This window comes from Trematomus bernacchii, unplaced genomic scaffold (assembly GCF_902827165.1).
Source record: "Trematomus bernacchii unplaced genomic scaffold, fTreBer1.1, whole genome shotgun sequence".
Taxonomy (NCBI): domain Eukaryota; kingdom Metazoa; phylum Chordata; class Actinopteri; order Perciformes; family Nototheniidae; genus Trematomus; species Trematomus bernacchii.
The window spans coordinates 2435912-2450605 of NW_022987616.1; the positions used below are offsets into that span (position 1 = coordinate 2435912).

Below are 14694 nucleotides of genomic sequence, written 5' to 3' on the forward strand. Positions count from 1 at the left end.
AGGAATAGTTAGAACATATTACAACAATGCCCATTTCAATGTGCTTTACTCTCATTCCTCTGAAACATGAACATTCACTCTTTGTCTGTCTGCGTTGCCAATATCCATCTGGTAACTACTCATCACATGTTCCTGTCTCCTCTTTTCATCTTCTCCTAATATCTATCTCCTCTGTACCTGTATGAATGAATACTATTTTGGAAAAGCATGTGCAGATTAGCTCACCTTGTTCATCTTATATCAAAGCTACTGATAATGCTTTGCATATTTGGCTCATTGCACGTTGTATATCTATATAACAGTAAAGTTATTTTTATTAAATGACAAATATACTGTAATGAATAGAAAGTTTTCATGAAACTAGCATAATTCACTCTTTTCTCATTCCGTCTTCATAACAGTTGAAATGGTAGCATTTTATTCTGTATGAGTCAGATTTGTATCGGTTGAAAATAATCAGACTCTATGTTGTAATAATGACCTTATTATTGAACTTAAGGACGGTGGTCCACGCTGTGAAAATCCTAGACGTGTAGCAGGAAGTCAAAGCCACCCTGTTTCCAGCCTTTGTTTGTGTGTGTCTTGTTTTTCCAGAGTGTAATTGTAATCCCTTTGGCTCAGTCAATGATCGCTGTAATGGCACAGGATTTTGTATATGTAAGGAGGGCACTACAGGGCCTAAGTGTCAGCAGTGTCTACCCGGCTATTTGTGGGACGATGGCTGCAAATGTAAGTAAAACCACAACCCTCCTCACGCAGCTCCTGGCTATTCTCCTCCTCAGCTCTGTCTCTCTTTACTATCCCTCTGATTTCTTCTCTCTCTGTTTGATTCTTAAGCTCTGGCTGGAAGAATGTGCTGCTTATGCGCAGGACTGCCCGGCTGCCCTGACAAATACAGACCCATAACATGAGCTAACCCAATTTACTAAGCCCTTTACTAAACCTGCAACTCACACTTGCTGCAGCTGTGTAACAATGTAATATCAGCAGGTGTCCTCTATGGCTCCGATAGAAACAGAGCAATGGCATGGCAGGATGCATGATGCTCGGTAACTCAGTTATCCAGCCACGTCGCACACCAACAAACAACAGCTGAGTCAATATTGACTGCTTGACATGCTGCCTGTGATCTGTTTGAGTAGCCATCACACCCCTCGCCAATCCACACCAGTACAATGTCATCCAACACTAACATTTTTCAAAGGAGAAGGCAGGTCATTTTCAGTTCCAGCTCATTTATTATTATCTACCATTTATATTTCCCCAGGCCATTTTACAATGCATGCCATGTGAAGTCATTTGTCTTCAAATGTCACCAATTTTTCTACAGGAGGTAGCCATAAGAAAGTACACACCTAACTCTTTGATAATGAAAGAAAAAACTTTAATTTACAAAATGCCCATTGACAAACACTGTTTATACTTCATAAAATACTAATGGAAAGAGCACAGATGATTTGGCCCCTCTGGAACTGTGCCGGTTAATACATTCACATAACATAGTGTCATAATTGCTGCTAATTAGCATTTCATCAACCATGACCTATCTTTGCATCACTGTGATCAATTTACTTCAGAATTATTTAACTTTCCCAGAAGGTGATGACATCTATTTGCCTTCCTCCTGTAGCTCAACATTAATCTTTTTCCTAACTAACAAAGGCGTCCTAAATATGGCGACTCAACATGTTCAGGTTTCCTGTTTTGTGGAATTAAATTCTACTCGTGACTTCTACTTCTTCGTCCTATGGATGAAGCAAGTGTAATATTGTCATGAAGAATTGGGGAAAATGTTGTCTTCTTCCTATGACGTATTTATTCAGTCACAAACCATGAAGTATTTCCTGATCCAATCAGGATGTGAATAGGTCTAGTCATACAGTAGTTTATAGAGGCAGTACATGCAGCTTGACACTAACATGTTGGAAATAATACGAATACTACTTGCCTTTGTTGGTCTTTGTTGGCCTTTGTTAAATGTAAAAAGAATGTGTCAGGTGCAGATTTAAATGTGTGAAATTAATAATTAGTTAATTATAGCAGTTTTTCACACAGCTGGGTGTTCATTAAAATGCACTGTGTTTGACTAATAGATTCAGCGTTTAAGTGTGAATACGCACTGTCAGCACACAGAACTGTTTCTACACAAAAGGTAGAGGTTAAGGCATATGTCACATTTCATCATATGATACAAGTGGAATCCTGAGAATGCTGAGCTGTTCAACAGCAGTCATTACATGTTGGTGTTGTAGTAATAAGACAGGGCCGATTCATACAGATGGGAAGTGTGAATGGATCAGAAGTTTTATTTGTCAGATAGGCTGTGAAACAGTTATCAGGAAATCAAACAAACACTATTGTCTGAGGTGTTCTCAAAACGTTTATTCTTACTTAAGATGAGACCAACTTCAAATATTTATTTTTAATAAATGTTCTTCTATAGTGTCCAACTAATCTCAAATTATTTTTAATTCAGTTAGCATTTTTACCTACATTTCCTAGAATGCATTTAAGGGAAAGAAGGGTCTTATATTGTGTGTAAATATTGAATGAACATAAAGATGACTTAAATACAAATATTGTAAATATATATTTACATAAGTAGAGTAAGGTACGACTGAAGAGTAAAAAAGGACTGAGTAACTTCATTAGATACGTCTTACATTAAACAGGTCATTACTAGCTTGTAAATTGTGAAAAAGTCAACTTTATTGTCAATTCCTCTATTTGTGTTACACAGACAGGGTCAACATTCTATTTCTCACCATCCCAGAGAATAAAGAAATATATAGATGTAACAAAAGTGCTCAATAATTGTAATTCAAGGGACCAAGACACATGACAGAAATTCTTTAACATCGTATATGAAATGTATTAAACTTGAAGTACTTATATTTAATGTTTATAGTAATTATAGTTACAAATATCCAAAATAACAGTAAGTACAACTGAGTAAATATAACTACCCAGTCCCACCACATCCATTGTTGTTATCCATGTAGGTTTTATAAATAAATCTCTTACTGCTCTGGCAATAACATATATATATATATATATATATGAACAATAAGCCTGTTCTTCACTGCAATTCTAAAAAAAATCTTTTTATTGAAAATCATATTTTCTGTAGAACATTTAAACTAGAAAACCCCGAAAACAATGCCCGTCCAAGGAGCTTATTTTTTCTTGAGTTACTCCTCGACTGTAAAAGAAAAAACTTTTTTCAGTTTTTACCTCTCCTTGCTTCTTTATAGACAATATTCTATCTGCATGCAGACTGAAGAATGCAATTAAAACTCAAATCTCTCATCAAACACCTCCCAGTCCCAGACAGGCACACCTAGTTCAGCGGTCCTCTCTCTAAATATTATGACTCGTATCAAAAGCAAACGCTACAAATCTCATCATGTACTGCCTGTGCTGGCTCTGTTTACACGCCGAGAAATGGTTCATTTGAGATGAAATAAGGTGTTCTCAAAAGAATTCATCTCAACACAATGCTTCACTAGAATACCCATCTTGAGTTTAACCATAATGCCCTTTGCTCTCCCCTCATAGTGTTACAGTACCTTTAATCTCATTGACCCTGTTATACATCTTTGATAAACTTGCTACTGATGTTTTAAAAAAATCTATACCTCTGTTCTTTTTGGACTTCAGCGATGCTTAGTTGGCAGCGAATGAAGCGCTTTGTCTGCAGGGGTCGGCCATTACCTGAGCTTTACTTTGAAGTCAAGTGAACGTGCTATAAAGTGTTGAGCACCATGCATAATTAATATTTAAAGTAGAAGCTCAACTTAAAATAAAAATACGCTCTCAATACCTACATGTAAACAAAATACAAGCTAGTAGGGGCTGCTTCCCCTCATTAGAAACTGCTGAAGGCCACTAGAAAATAATCCAATTTTGTTTCTGAATACCACCACTCTGTCTTTCCACTTGAAAAGAAATAATCAATTTATTTATCTCTTGCTGTATTTGGGCTTAGCCTACTTTCTGGAAGACAGTGAACCCGTTTTAAATTGAGGCTAAATGCAACCTGGGGAGAGTATCTTTGCTGTTGGAAGCTATTAGTACTCCGTCATTCCCACAACATAAAGCAGCTATTCTTATCCCACTTTTATTTGATCTGCTTTTATATTCACTCACAATATTGTTTAACCCTGAAATCATGTTGTCTGTTGACTCCCATTTGTATGAACAGGTGGATTTAGCAAGTTGAGATTGCTGCTAAAAGTAGTTGCCAGCTGAAATAACACAATGAACCTTCTTCTTGATTTGGAGATGAATATAGCATAACTAATATGAAATGACTTGATTCTGTTTTTACCCAACAGTGTGGGCTATTATCATTGCTAAAAGCTAATATTCAGCTGTTGTAGACGAGTCAGTGCTATTTGTCGTCCCAGTAAATAATGCAATCCTTAATATGGTGGAAATGAACGTTGACGTGTTGTGCTCATCAAACTAATTTGTGTAAGGTTTGCATGCACAATGATGTCATGCACTTCATTTCAAGTGTTGTATAATACAATTAAAGCAAAAAAGTAATGCAAACCACTTTGAACATCTTTAGAAAATACAATCATGGAAGCAGGAGAGATAAGATAGACCAGGTAAGAGTAGTTCTGATTAAAGGAGCACTTCTGATCATATCAAGGCCTCTTGGGGAAAATCACCGGTCTTGAATTTATAAATTGCTCCCCCTTGTCGTCTTGAAGGAGACATTTCTGTTGCCATGTTAAGCCGCCTCATTACGAGGAGAAAAACCAAGTGGACAACGACTTCCGAAGAAGGAAACAGAGGTTGCAGTTTTATATATTGACTTATTACTTTAGTTTCTGCTGAGTGGCTCAATTGGGCTTGAAATTGATATGTAATTCGGAGACAAAGACAGAGTTCAGGTGTGTGTTTTGGACCGAGGTGTGCATGGTAATTGTTGAGCAGTGGCCTGGAGCTAAACTCACCGACTCAAACTGCAGCTCCCTCTCTCCGGCGCTTAGACAAACCGGATTGGTGGAGTCAATATTTCTTAACAAGCCCCCCCCCCCCATCAAAGCCCTATTTGGCTATTCCTGGGAGAAAGCAGGCATCCAATCCTCAGTATTAGGAGAGAGGCCTGATATTTGTTATTGTGATATTTACGTCCCGTGGAGTTCATAGATTGCTCACCACATTGTTTTCCACTCCCATAAAGGAGTGGAATGGGCAGGAGTGGCCCCCGTGTTGATCACTGTTTATTTGTCTCTGTTGGTTTATTAGTTTGTGTGCCGCTGCTCTGTTTGCCTGCAGCTTGCTTGACAGCCTGCCTCCTCCGGGAATAGAGTGGCCTCGCTGTCCCAGCTCTAAATATACACCGATTTTCACCTGACGTTCAGTTTGTCTTAAGAAGCCGCTGTTTGGGGGAAAGCCTGTCAGGCTGTGAGGATTTCTGTGCAGCAGCACTACTGACGGGAGCGGCCTTTAATCAACTCTGATGTTACAATGCAAATGATTAAAAGGGAGTTTACTCACACTAAAGTCAGAGTGATCATGTTTACATTAGAAGATGATGATTCTTCTTTTTTTTCCTTTGAAAAGGTGCCATAGAGTTGTATTTCATATAATTAGAGAAAGAAATAAGAGGAAGGTACTGTAGAAGGCATTAATGTGTTTTTTTTATATTACCACCGGTAGAAATATTATACATTTTACACTAGGGTTAGGGCTTTAAATAGTGCTTTTACCAACAGATTTGTACTAACATTACTAACCTGTTATAGTCACATTTTACCAAATATAATCAGGATGCATGCACTGCAGAGTTTGTCTTAAATAATAATATATTTCATACATGTTACTTTTATTTATCAGGGATTCTTTTTGGAAATCTTTGCATAAGGAAATGTTTAGGCAATAGTAGTAGAAATGTACTTGTGTCTTTCTTGACTAATATGAATATTGATACCACTTTTAAACTGCCCCTGTAAAGATTCAGCTGAATTAAAGCTGGTGTAAAATGTGGTAACACTTTACTTGAAGAAATAATTCTGTCAGTTTTTGATTCGTTCAAATCAGAGAGAGGGATCCCAACAGGGATCTTTTCAATGTAATGTGATTTGAAATGAATTAGATTTTAGTTTTGCTTTTAATGCAGAACACTTCAGGTAAAGTGTCACCAGAAAGTCTGTTTCCTGTGTGCCTCTCACCCCTCTCTCCTGTCTCCCCCCCTGCAGCCCGGGTGTGTGACAACGAGCTCCTGCGCTGCCAGAATGGGGGGGTGTGTGTGAACAACGTGCGCTGCAGCTGTCCCTCAGACTACTCCGGCTTGCTGTGTGAGAAGTCCCGCTGCGAGGCGGAGCTGGGGGGCTGCCGGGGCCCCGACTCGGGGGCCGCCCTGCCTGCCCCCTCCCTCAGGCTGCTGCTGCTGCTGCTGCTGGGCTCCGCTCTGCTGGGGGGGGCCTCGGCGCTCTGAAGAGACCGGGACCTGGTCGGAGTTTGTCACTCCCACCTTCTCCACTCTTACCCCCCCCACCCATTTCAAATAATCAACCATTAAACAAGAACATGAGCTTTCTGGACTGTCCTGAGCTTGTCCGCCAGACTCTAAGGACACTCCGCTGACGATAAGAGAATGTGCCAGACTAATGAGTGCAAAAACTTTTCATTGAATTTCAAAGAATATATAGAAATGGAAAAAAAAACATATACTTCTAAAAATGCCAGATATTATTTAAAAAAAGAGCCTAATAAGAGTGAAATGTGCAAAGAACAATGAGACCCCCCTCCCCTTCTAAGCCATACCAGGTACTCCTTCCAGTTTGAGAGGGGATAACTGAAGATGACAGACTCGTTCTTTTCCTCTCTTATTGCCACGGCAACAACAGCTGCGACCAATCAGCTCTGGAGCGAGCCGGCAGTGGTCGTCGATCCCCCCCCCCCCCCCCCCCGGGACGCTTCTTGCTGCGTAACGTTGGCCGGACCGCTGCTGAAGACTTTTCAGAGAAAGTGTTAGACCTGAGAACAGGAGGCATTCTTTGCTGTCAGTGCATTGTGGATAGAAGGAAATCTGTCCGGACTGCCACTTTGTGACACAAACCCCCCGCCCATGTCGACCCCCCTCTAGCTTTCTGTCTCTTCCTCATCCCCCCCCCCTCCACCCCGCCATGCTGCCACAGACCTGTGCTTTCCGTGAACGTTACTCTGTAAAACCCTTGTTGGTTGAAAGATTATTTTGTCCGATGTTAGTGATGCACATGTGTAAGAAGCCCCTCCCCCCTCCTCTCCTCCCCTCCTCTTGCAAAAAAGGTACTCCAAACTAAGCCGTCTGATTCTTTTTTCTATCTTAGAGCCGCCACGCTCCCCACGATCATGATGCGAGGATAGTTTTCACCCGAGCAGACGAAGAGCTTAGAGAACCATCGGTGTATTTGCAAGTTCTCCTCTCGACAGAGCAAACAAAAAAGAGTCATGTAGTCCTTTTGTATCTTTGCCGAACTGTGATTGAGAAAAGGCAACCTTTAATGTATCTATTGAAAAAACATCCAAATGAAGAAGCAATTGTTTTTTGGTTTCTTTTATTTTTTATTGGTTTCCATTTCTTTCATTCACTTGTTTTATTCGTTAATATTTCTTTTAGTTGTGCAGTTGATTTTCCTTTGTATTGGCAACGTGCTGGCATCAAAGAATATCAGTTTACATATACAGTATTAATAAAGTGTAATAAAATCCCACCAAAGGACATTATAAATGTTTTGTTCTTGCTTTAACACTTGAGAATTTAAGTGAATAAAAGTTAAAAAATGAAATGGTGTTGATCATTTGTTGACTGCAGGTAGGTATATTATTCATTTGTTACTAAAATTGTTCATTACTTTTCTGGACACTTTAACTAACTATTTGCTTTATAAGTGTCTGAGTTGTTCTATATTGTTGTAATATTTATATTTGCCCACGCAGCACACTCTGCTCAGGACTGCTGACACTAACACGAGATGCCCTAACAAGGCCACCCTGACAAAACAACCGCATACAGATCTGTGTATCAGCTCTGGTGATATTTCCGTGATATTTATCTAGAATTCAATCTGGTAAAGATTTGTTTCAGTGGCACGCATTGTCGGAGGCACTGAATTAAATATTTACAACTATCGATGTGTCAGAGAGCCTGTGTTCAAAGTTTATATAGTGGCTCCTGTCAGACACTCGACATTTTATCCATAACCTGAAATATTCAAGCCGCAGCGCCTGCTAAACACACTCCATTTGTTTTTTTAAAGTTTGCCTGGGAGTAAATAAAATAACTTTGGACTGTTTGTTACACTAATAGGTAAAATATTGTTGACATGTTGTCCTTCCTTCTCAAAAGGACCTAATAGAGCAGCTAAGACTACACTTCTCCCCTAATTTACCAACGTTTATGATGGTAAATCAGATTGTTCTTGTTTGTGTCAGATCTCATCTTTTCAAACATCTTCAGTGTACTGTTGTAGCACTTTCATTTAAATAATGTAATGTCTGACTGTATTTTCTTTTTAGCTGTAATTTTGCAAACATAGTTTACAAAATATTTTAATAAATAATAGTATGTTGTACTTAATATTGTAATTATTCAATGTTTTTCTTTGAATTCATTGTAGTTGTCTTGTTTATGCGTATTTAATGCATAGTAGTGGAAATAAATAAATGTTTTTATAGTACTTCTACTTAATACTTAATGCTAAATAGAACATAAAGATGAAAATAGCCGCAAATGGATAGCAACATTTTTCAGAAAAGGAGAATTACTGCCACATGAATGCAGCTATTAACCATTTAAAACCGGAACTGACCACTGATAGATAACAAAAGAAAACTAAAGATTGTCCTCCAACACGGTTGTGTGTGTGAGAAGTGTCCGGGGACGCCCTGATAAATTCAGTCAAAGTCACTTGTTTGTCAAGGTCCCCTGCAGTGGCCCTAATTTTAACCATGTGTTCAGCCCAGGTGTCGATGCACCATGCTGCGCGGAGAATTAAAATAGAGTTGACGTCGTTTGGGGAGAGGACTTCATCCCAGATACCTCACCTCCAGCAGCTGCCGGCTGACCCCCCCATGAAGCGTCACGAGAAGCTTCAGAGCAAACCGTCCGGATTATCTCCCTGCTGTAACGTGCTTTGTGGAAATGAATGGTGAAAAGTGTGCAAAGGGGACATGTTATTTTTTACTTCTGCCCTGTGGCAAGAACAGTGCGAAAATTATCTGTGGGGAAATCAAAGACTTAAAGAAGGCATTAAACTACGGAGGCTACCAATGTTACGACTGTTTTTGTCACTCTCAGGCCACCGTAGCACATGGGACAAGTCTGTCAGATTTCTGCAGGTGAAAGGTGAGTTAAATCCCGGAACACAACTCAAAACTTGAGAAGGACTTATCTTAGTCTTAAAGATCAAACATCTAAACAAAATCAAGAACTTCATTGAAGTCTGTGAACTAGCTATCTTGTGTTTTTCAAACTGTTCTGTACGGTAACACACATGCCTCACTCTTGCATCAACTCTTGAGGCTTTTCCCATTTGCTACTGGGCCAAATTGCCATCTGATGCATTCAGCAAATTATAGGCATCTTGATCCGTCCGCCATCTTTGCATCCTTGTGTTTTGGAGTTGTACATCAGCTGTTATGCCAAACTACATAAGAAGGCCCAGAAAGATATTTAGAGACGGTTAAAAATAATTAGCTTGAATGAAAATGCGGATTACAAAATGTGTTTCCATAACAAGAGGGTGTCTTCTGCTAAAACAACTTCAGAGACGTACACACCAAATCTGATTTACCCAGACTTAACCGTTAACTCAATACTACTGAGACAGTTCTACCGACAATGACCCTGTACAGTTTGTGCCCGTCTGGCTTCCTCTGTATACCAATGTTGTCCTTTTGTTCAGACCAGACAAGTCATCATGTGTCTACATTTGACAAAAGAAATCTCTGGATCTTTATCTTGGTCTGTTTTCTGTCCCTGAGATTCTTTGAAAAACGACCGTCTGTAAAACGTGAAAAACGTTTTCTTGCCAATGGACAGGCTGTGGTTTAAAGAGAACTCTGTATGTATTTCCTCACCCATCTTAGAATTATCATTGGTTGCTAAAGTTCAACTTGCAACTGCCAACACCTTGAAATATTTAACATCTTCAAAGGAGTTAAACTGACAGCATGTTACATGTTCAATGCTAGTGTTCTGTCTGTACATCAGTTGACTGATGCTGTGTTAAAGGGCAAGTGAAAACAGGCCTTAGCAGACTCACATTTGCTCAGGTTGAGAGGTATTGACCTTGCCCCGGCGCTCTTTTTCCCGCTATGGTTGTGATGTGTTTGTTTGTGTGATGATCAATGCACTTATTGAACTGCACACAGCACTCATTGATCAGTTTCTTTTTCCTCCAGTGAGCGCTGAGTGGTTCCTCCAAGCTGAAACTAGACATACAGTATATCCATTAATGGATACTAAAGCTGCTACTCAGCAAGAAGCCCGACTGAAGTTCTTCGACTTTCTTTTAGAAATGGTGCTTTTGAGAAGCTGAAAAGCATTTTTTCTTTCCCGTATAGCCCACATTTTTCCTTTTACAGTAAATCACACTAGCATTAGCAGGGTAATCTCAATGCTCGGCTAACTAATGAATACTTTCAAGGCTCCATTTTTCAAAGGTACAGATTCCTTTGGAGACCAGCACACCTGAGAGTTTCCGCGGTGATGCTACCGGGGTAATATGTCTCCCTGCAAGTGATTAAGTATTTAACGTCTAGAATCCTTACCTGGCTGGAATATAATGGTGTTGTATCCTTTGGAGCATTGTTTGTTGCAGTGCTATTGTATTGCTTTGTGTTATACTGATTGTGTGTACCTTACTAAATAAGGGTTAAGACACATGTTTCTTTTTTCACAGCTGTATAGACTTATTCATTACCTTTTGATTCCCATAATAACAGCACAGCGCCGGGGCCCATCACATCTCAGAGTGAGACAACACACAGAAGACAGAGTGATTGAGAAGTGAGACTGAGAGGTGACATCTTGCTGAAGTGAAAATGTTGTGCTGTTGTTAGGAGAGAAGCCATCGGGATTCCAGCTTTATCATGCTCTTTCCCAATACTTCAAAATACTCCGCGCTCATGATGGGGTTCCAGCTGTGAGCAGGGAATGTTTGAAGTGTAAAGCGAGTGAAACTTTATCGTGGCTCAACGCGGTTGATGGATGTCAAATTCTGCTCTCATGCCGACGAGAGTCAGGAGGGAAGAGGAACTGAGAGGCGGTTTCATGTGACAGTTTGGCGATGACAACCTTTTCCCGGGCCATGGAGCGATGCACCTGTAGTCTAATATAATATACTGAGAATGGAATTACAACAGGATTGAGAGCTAATCCTATTTAAGACAGTAATTCTGGATTAGCTAGCAGTAAGGCTTTGTTAAGCACCTGTAAGTGGACAGGACAACAAACAATGACTCGGGCTACATTTTAAATATACATCAATGAAGTCTGCAGCAGTGGACATTATTTGATATTATGGTAAATACTAACTCAGCCGTACCGAATCCGGAGATATAGGACGTACATATCAGTTGTTTTTAAGAAGTGATCTACTACTGATTGTCTATTGAGACATTTTTAGAATCTAATTCAGAGATCTAATCTGAACAATTTCCTTGGCAAACATTGGGTTATTGCACAGTAGTTTAACAAAAATATTCTAGGATTTAAGACATCTTAGTGCATCTGTGCATTAGTGCAGTTTTCTGCTGCTAAACCCTGCAAAAAATGAATCGGCAATCCTCAGATGACTGTATGCAGGACTGTGGGTAATATGTGTGGGCTACTGAATGTATTCAGATTGTATTCACACTGAGAAGTCACCATCAAGGGAACAAAACTCTTTAGGTTTATTATTCAGACTGTCAACATGTGAATTGTCAAATATTTTAAGTTCAATATTCTTAGAAAAGAAAGGTATTTTTATTTTATTTGTAATGTAAGACTATTCTTTGTTACTATATCTATTTATTATGTATTTTCTTGTATTTAAGTTTGGACCCCTTAGTGGATTTACCTAATTCCTGCTAATAGAGAGCCGACGTCCCTCCCTTTCCGGTGGAACTCCATGGGACCTTATTTCGGAAAAATTATGTATTGAAGTCAATGGCGAGACAAGAGTTATCTTTCGATCCCGTTTGAATTGTGCCATGAATTACACATATGATGTTGGTCAATTTAAAAAAATTATTTCCACGTCAAAAAAAGTCACAGTTTGTCGTAAAACTGTGAAGTAACACTTATTTGTTCCGCTCAATGAACTACATCTCTGGTCTCGCACAATACACGTCACCAACACCAGAATGAGGCGAAAAGTATTACACCAGGTGAAAATCATTACACGTCTGGGCATGGTGAGAGCTGCTATTACACAAAAGGGGAGTTAGTCGGTTCCGTAAGAGCCAGCATGCGGGACCGGCTGTACAATGTTTCGGTGAGTGTTAAACGAGTGTAATGTAACGTTAATGTCAGCTATCTAACATTAGCTAACAAGGTACACTCCCGTGTTTTGTTTTAGCAACTAGTTTTCTGTGTACCTTGTCCTTGTCAACAATAATGTTATCCACAGCAAATAATTTTTCCGAAATAAGGTCCCATGGAGTTCCACCGGAAAGGGAGGGACTTCGGCTCTCTATGACAGACAGCTGTGTGCAACAGGTGAGTGAGGCAGGTGTCAATCAAGCCCACAGTGTTCACCGTGTGAGGTGTGATCAGGCAGGATTGGAGACACCTGTGTGGGCGGAGCCAAGGTGAGCAGAGCCTTTAAAAGCCTGAGTCATTCCAAACAGAGCTTTTCATGCGTGTGACACAAGATATCAGAGCTCCATAAAGTTTGTTGTTTTCAGGGGTGGTGTATGATGGGAGGATTTACACAAATGAGGGATATAGGTTGCTTTGTTCAACTACTATCAATTATTCTATATTTAGTACTCCGGCAAGGACAAACATACCGGACTTCACTCAAGCCTCATGTCAAAGGAAAAAAACAAAACAAATGACAGATGAATATAGAAGTGCTGAGATTTAAAGTACGAGACAGTGTTTGTTTTCTGTGTCACTGTGTATAGTATCAACCTGAGTACACACTGGCCGTTTTCCACAGATGTAGTGTATGCTGTGGACAAACGCCGTATGCAACCCACAGTGTCAACACTCTGATTTGCTGATACACTGAACAAACACAGGGTCAAAGAAAAAGGCCCAAAGCCCATGTAGAAATCCTGCGAAACTAGATTCTGTTTAAGTTTAAACACATCTTTCCTCTTCTTTGTTTTGATTGTATTTACCACACCTTAAAGTGGACCTATCATGCTATATTTGAATAATATAGTGTAGGACCATACCTATACAAGGCATATTTATACTTTTTTCTTTTCAAAATACCAAACAGATCATGCATTTTAGCCATGCCTCATTTTGCTCAATTTGTACTTTTTTTTAGCTCTGCTCTGCAAGGGCAGATTCAGTGAGAACAGCACCACCTACAGGCCTGGCATATGTACTACAGCGTCTCCAGCGCTTTCGAACGGCAATGGCCGTGGCGGTCTCCTCCTGATTGGTGGAGTTGGCCCAATAGCCGTAGCGCCACCGTCCTGACGTCAGGACAGTGTTCAAATCTGGATCAGTTTTTATCAGATCCGTTGCAGCCCCTTTTTTAGAGATTTGGGTATGGAGGAAAATAGAGAGGGTTGTGTTTTCTGACATTTGGTGAGTTCCCTGGAACACCGGGGACACATATTCATGTATAAAAGACGTGCATTTTGCATGATAGGTCCCCTTTAAATTGCTTATCTCTGAGTAGGCATGGGTAAATAATTAAATGAATCAAAGTTTTAAGGGAAAGTCATTTTATTGTGACTGAGTGTGGATATGTTTTGACAGTACATGTAGATGCCACACACCAGGTACTCATTTACACATTTTATTTGAATGCAGTTTCTATCTGCAGAAATGGAGTGGAATCGCTGCCATGCCCACGGCGAAACACCTGATGTATTTCAGACATGTGACTCACAGCTTTGTCTTCACTAAACCACACTTGGAAGAGACAACAGTCTGGGCTAAATGACAAATAACAAATGAGTCAGGAATAAATAAAAAACAACTTGTCAGTCAGCCTGATATTTAAATCTCTCATTGTTTCTGTAAAAATGAGGACACAGTTGACAGATAGTGATATGTTCATTTGAAGGTACTTTACCATAGAGGAGATGGAGGTTAGAGTATTAGCATCACTGTAGCATTGTTCACCTTCAAAGAGGCGGGCTAATTCCTGCTGTCTTTGATGTTCCTGCAGGTACACCATGTAGTGGGAAACAGGAGTAAAAGGTGACATCTGAGGGAGAGAGTGATGCCTGCTAACTACAAATGAGGGCCAAGATGGTCATCTGTGCTATCATTAGCCAGCATTCCTGCACCTTCCCTTTTATTGGGAGAACAAAAGAGCATCTCTGGGTGCTGTAAATACAACCGGCTTCACTGCTGGCATCCCTGTGGCTTTAATAAGGATGGGATAATCAGCCTTGTTGTGGCCCAGTCGTACAAAGGGGAATATCTCAGCAGAGGCTCTGGCATATAGACACAAACAAAAGGCTTTTATTTGGATGGTAATGAAACAGAAATGGCTAAAAGTTGGCCTGGAAACT

At 39.9% G+C, this 14694-nt stretch overlaps 1 protein-coding gene across 8 annotated transcripts in view; it reads left to right on the plus strand.

The window, feature by feature from the left end:
* ntng1a (netrin g1a) overlaps positions 1–7758 on the plus strand; it is an 81323-nt gene extending 73565 nt beyond the window's left edge. For 4 of the 8 annotated variants that reach the window (XM_034132284.1, XM_034132285.1, XM_034132291.1 and 1 more), the window contains 2 exons: positions 595–729; positions 6216–7758. In XM_034132284.1, the coding sequence (XP_033988175.1) occupies positions 595–729; positions 6216–6454 (374 nt within the window). In that variant the 3' untranslated portion in view covers positions 6455–7758. The remainder of the gene's footprint in view (positions 1–594; positions 730–6215) is intronic. The other 4 variants (XM_034132288.1, XM_034132289.1, XM_034132290.1 and 1 more) reach the window with 2 other exon arrangements.
* Positions 7759–14694: the final 6936 nt, after the last annotated feature.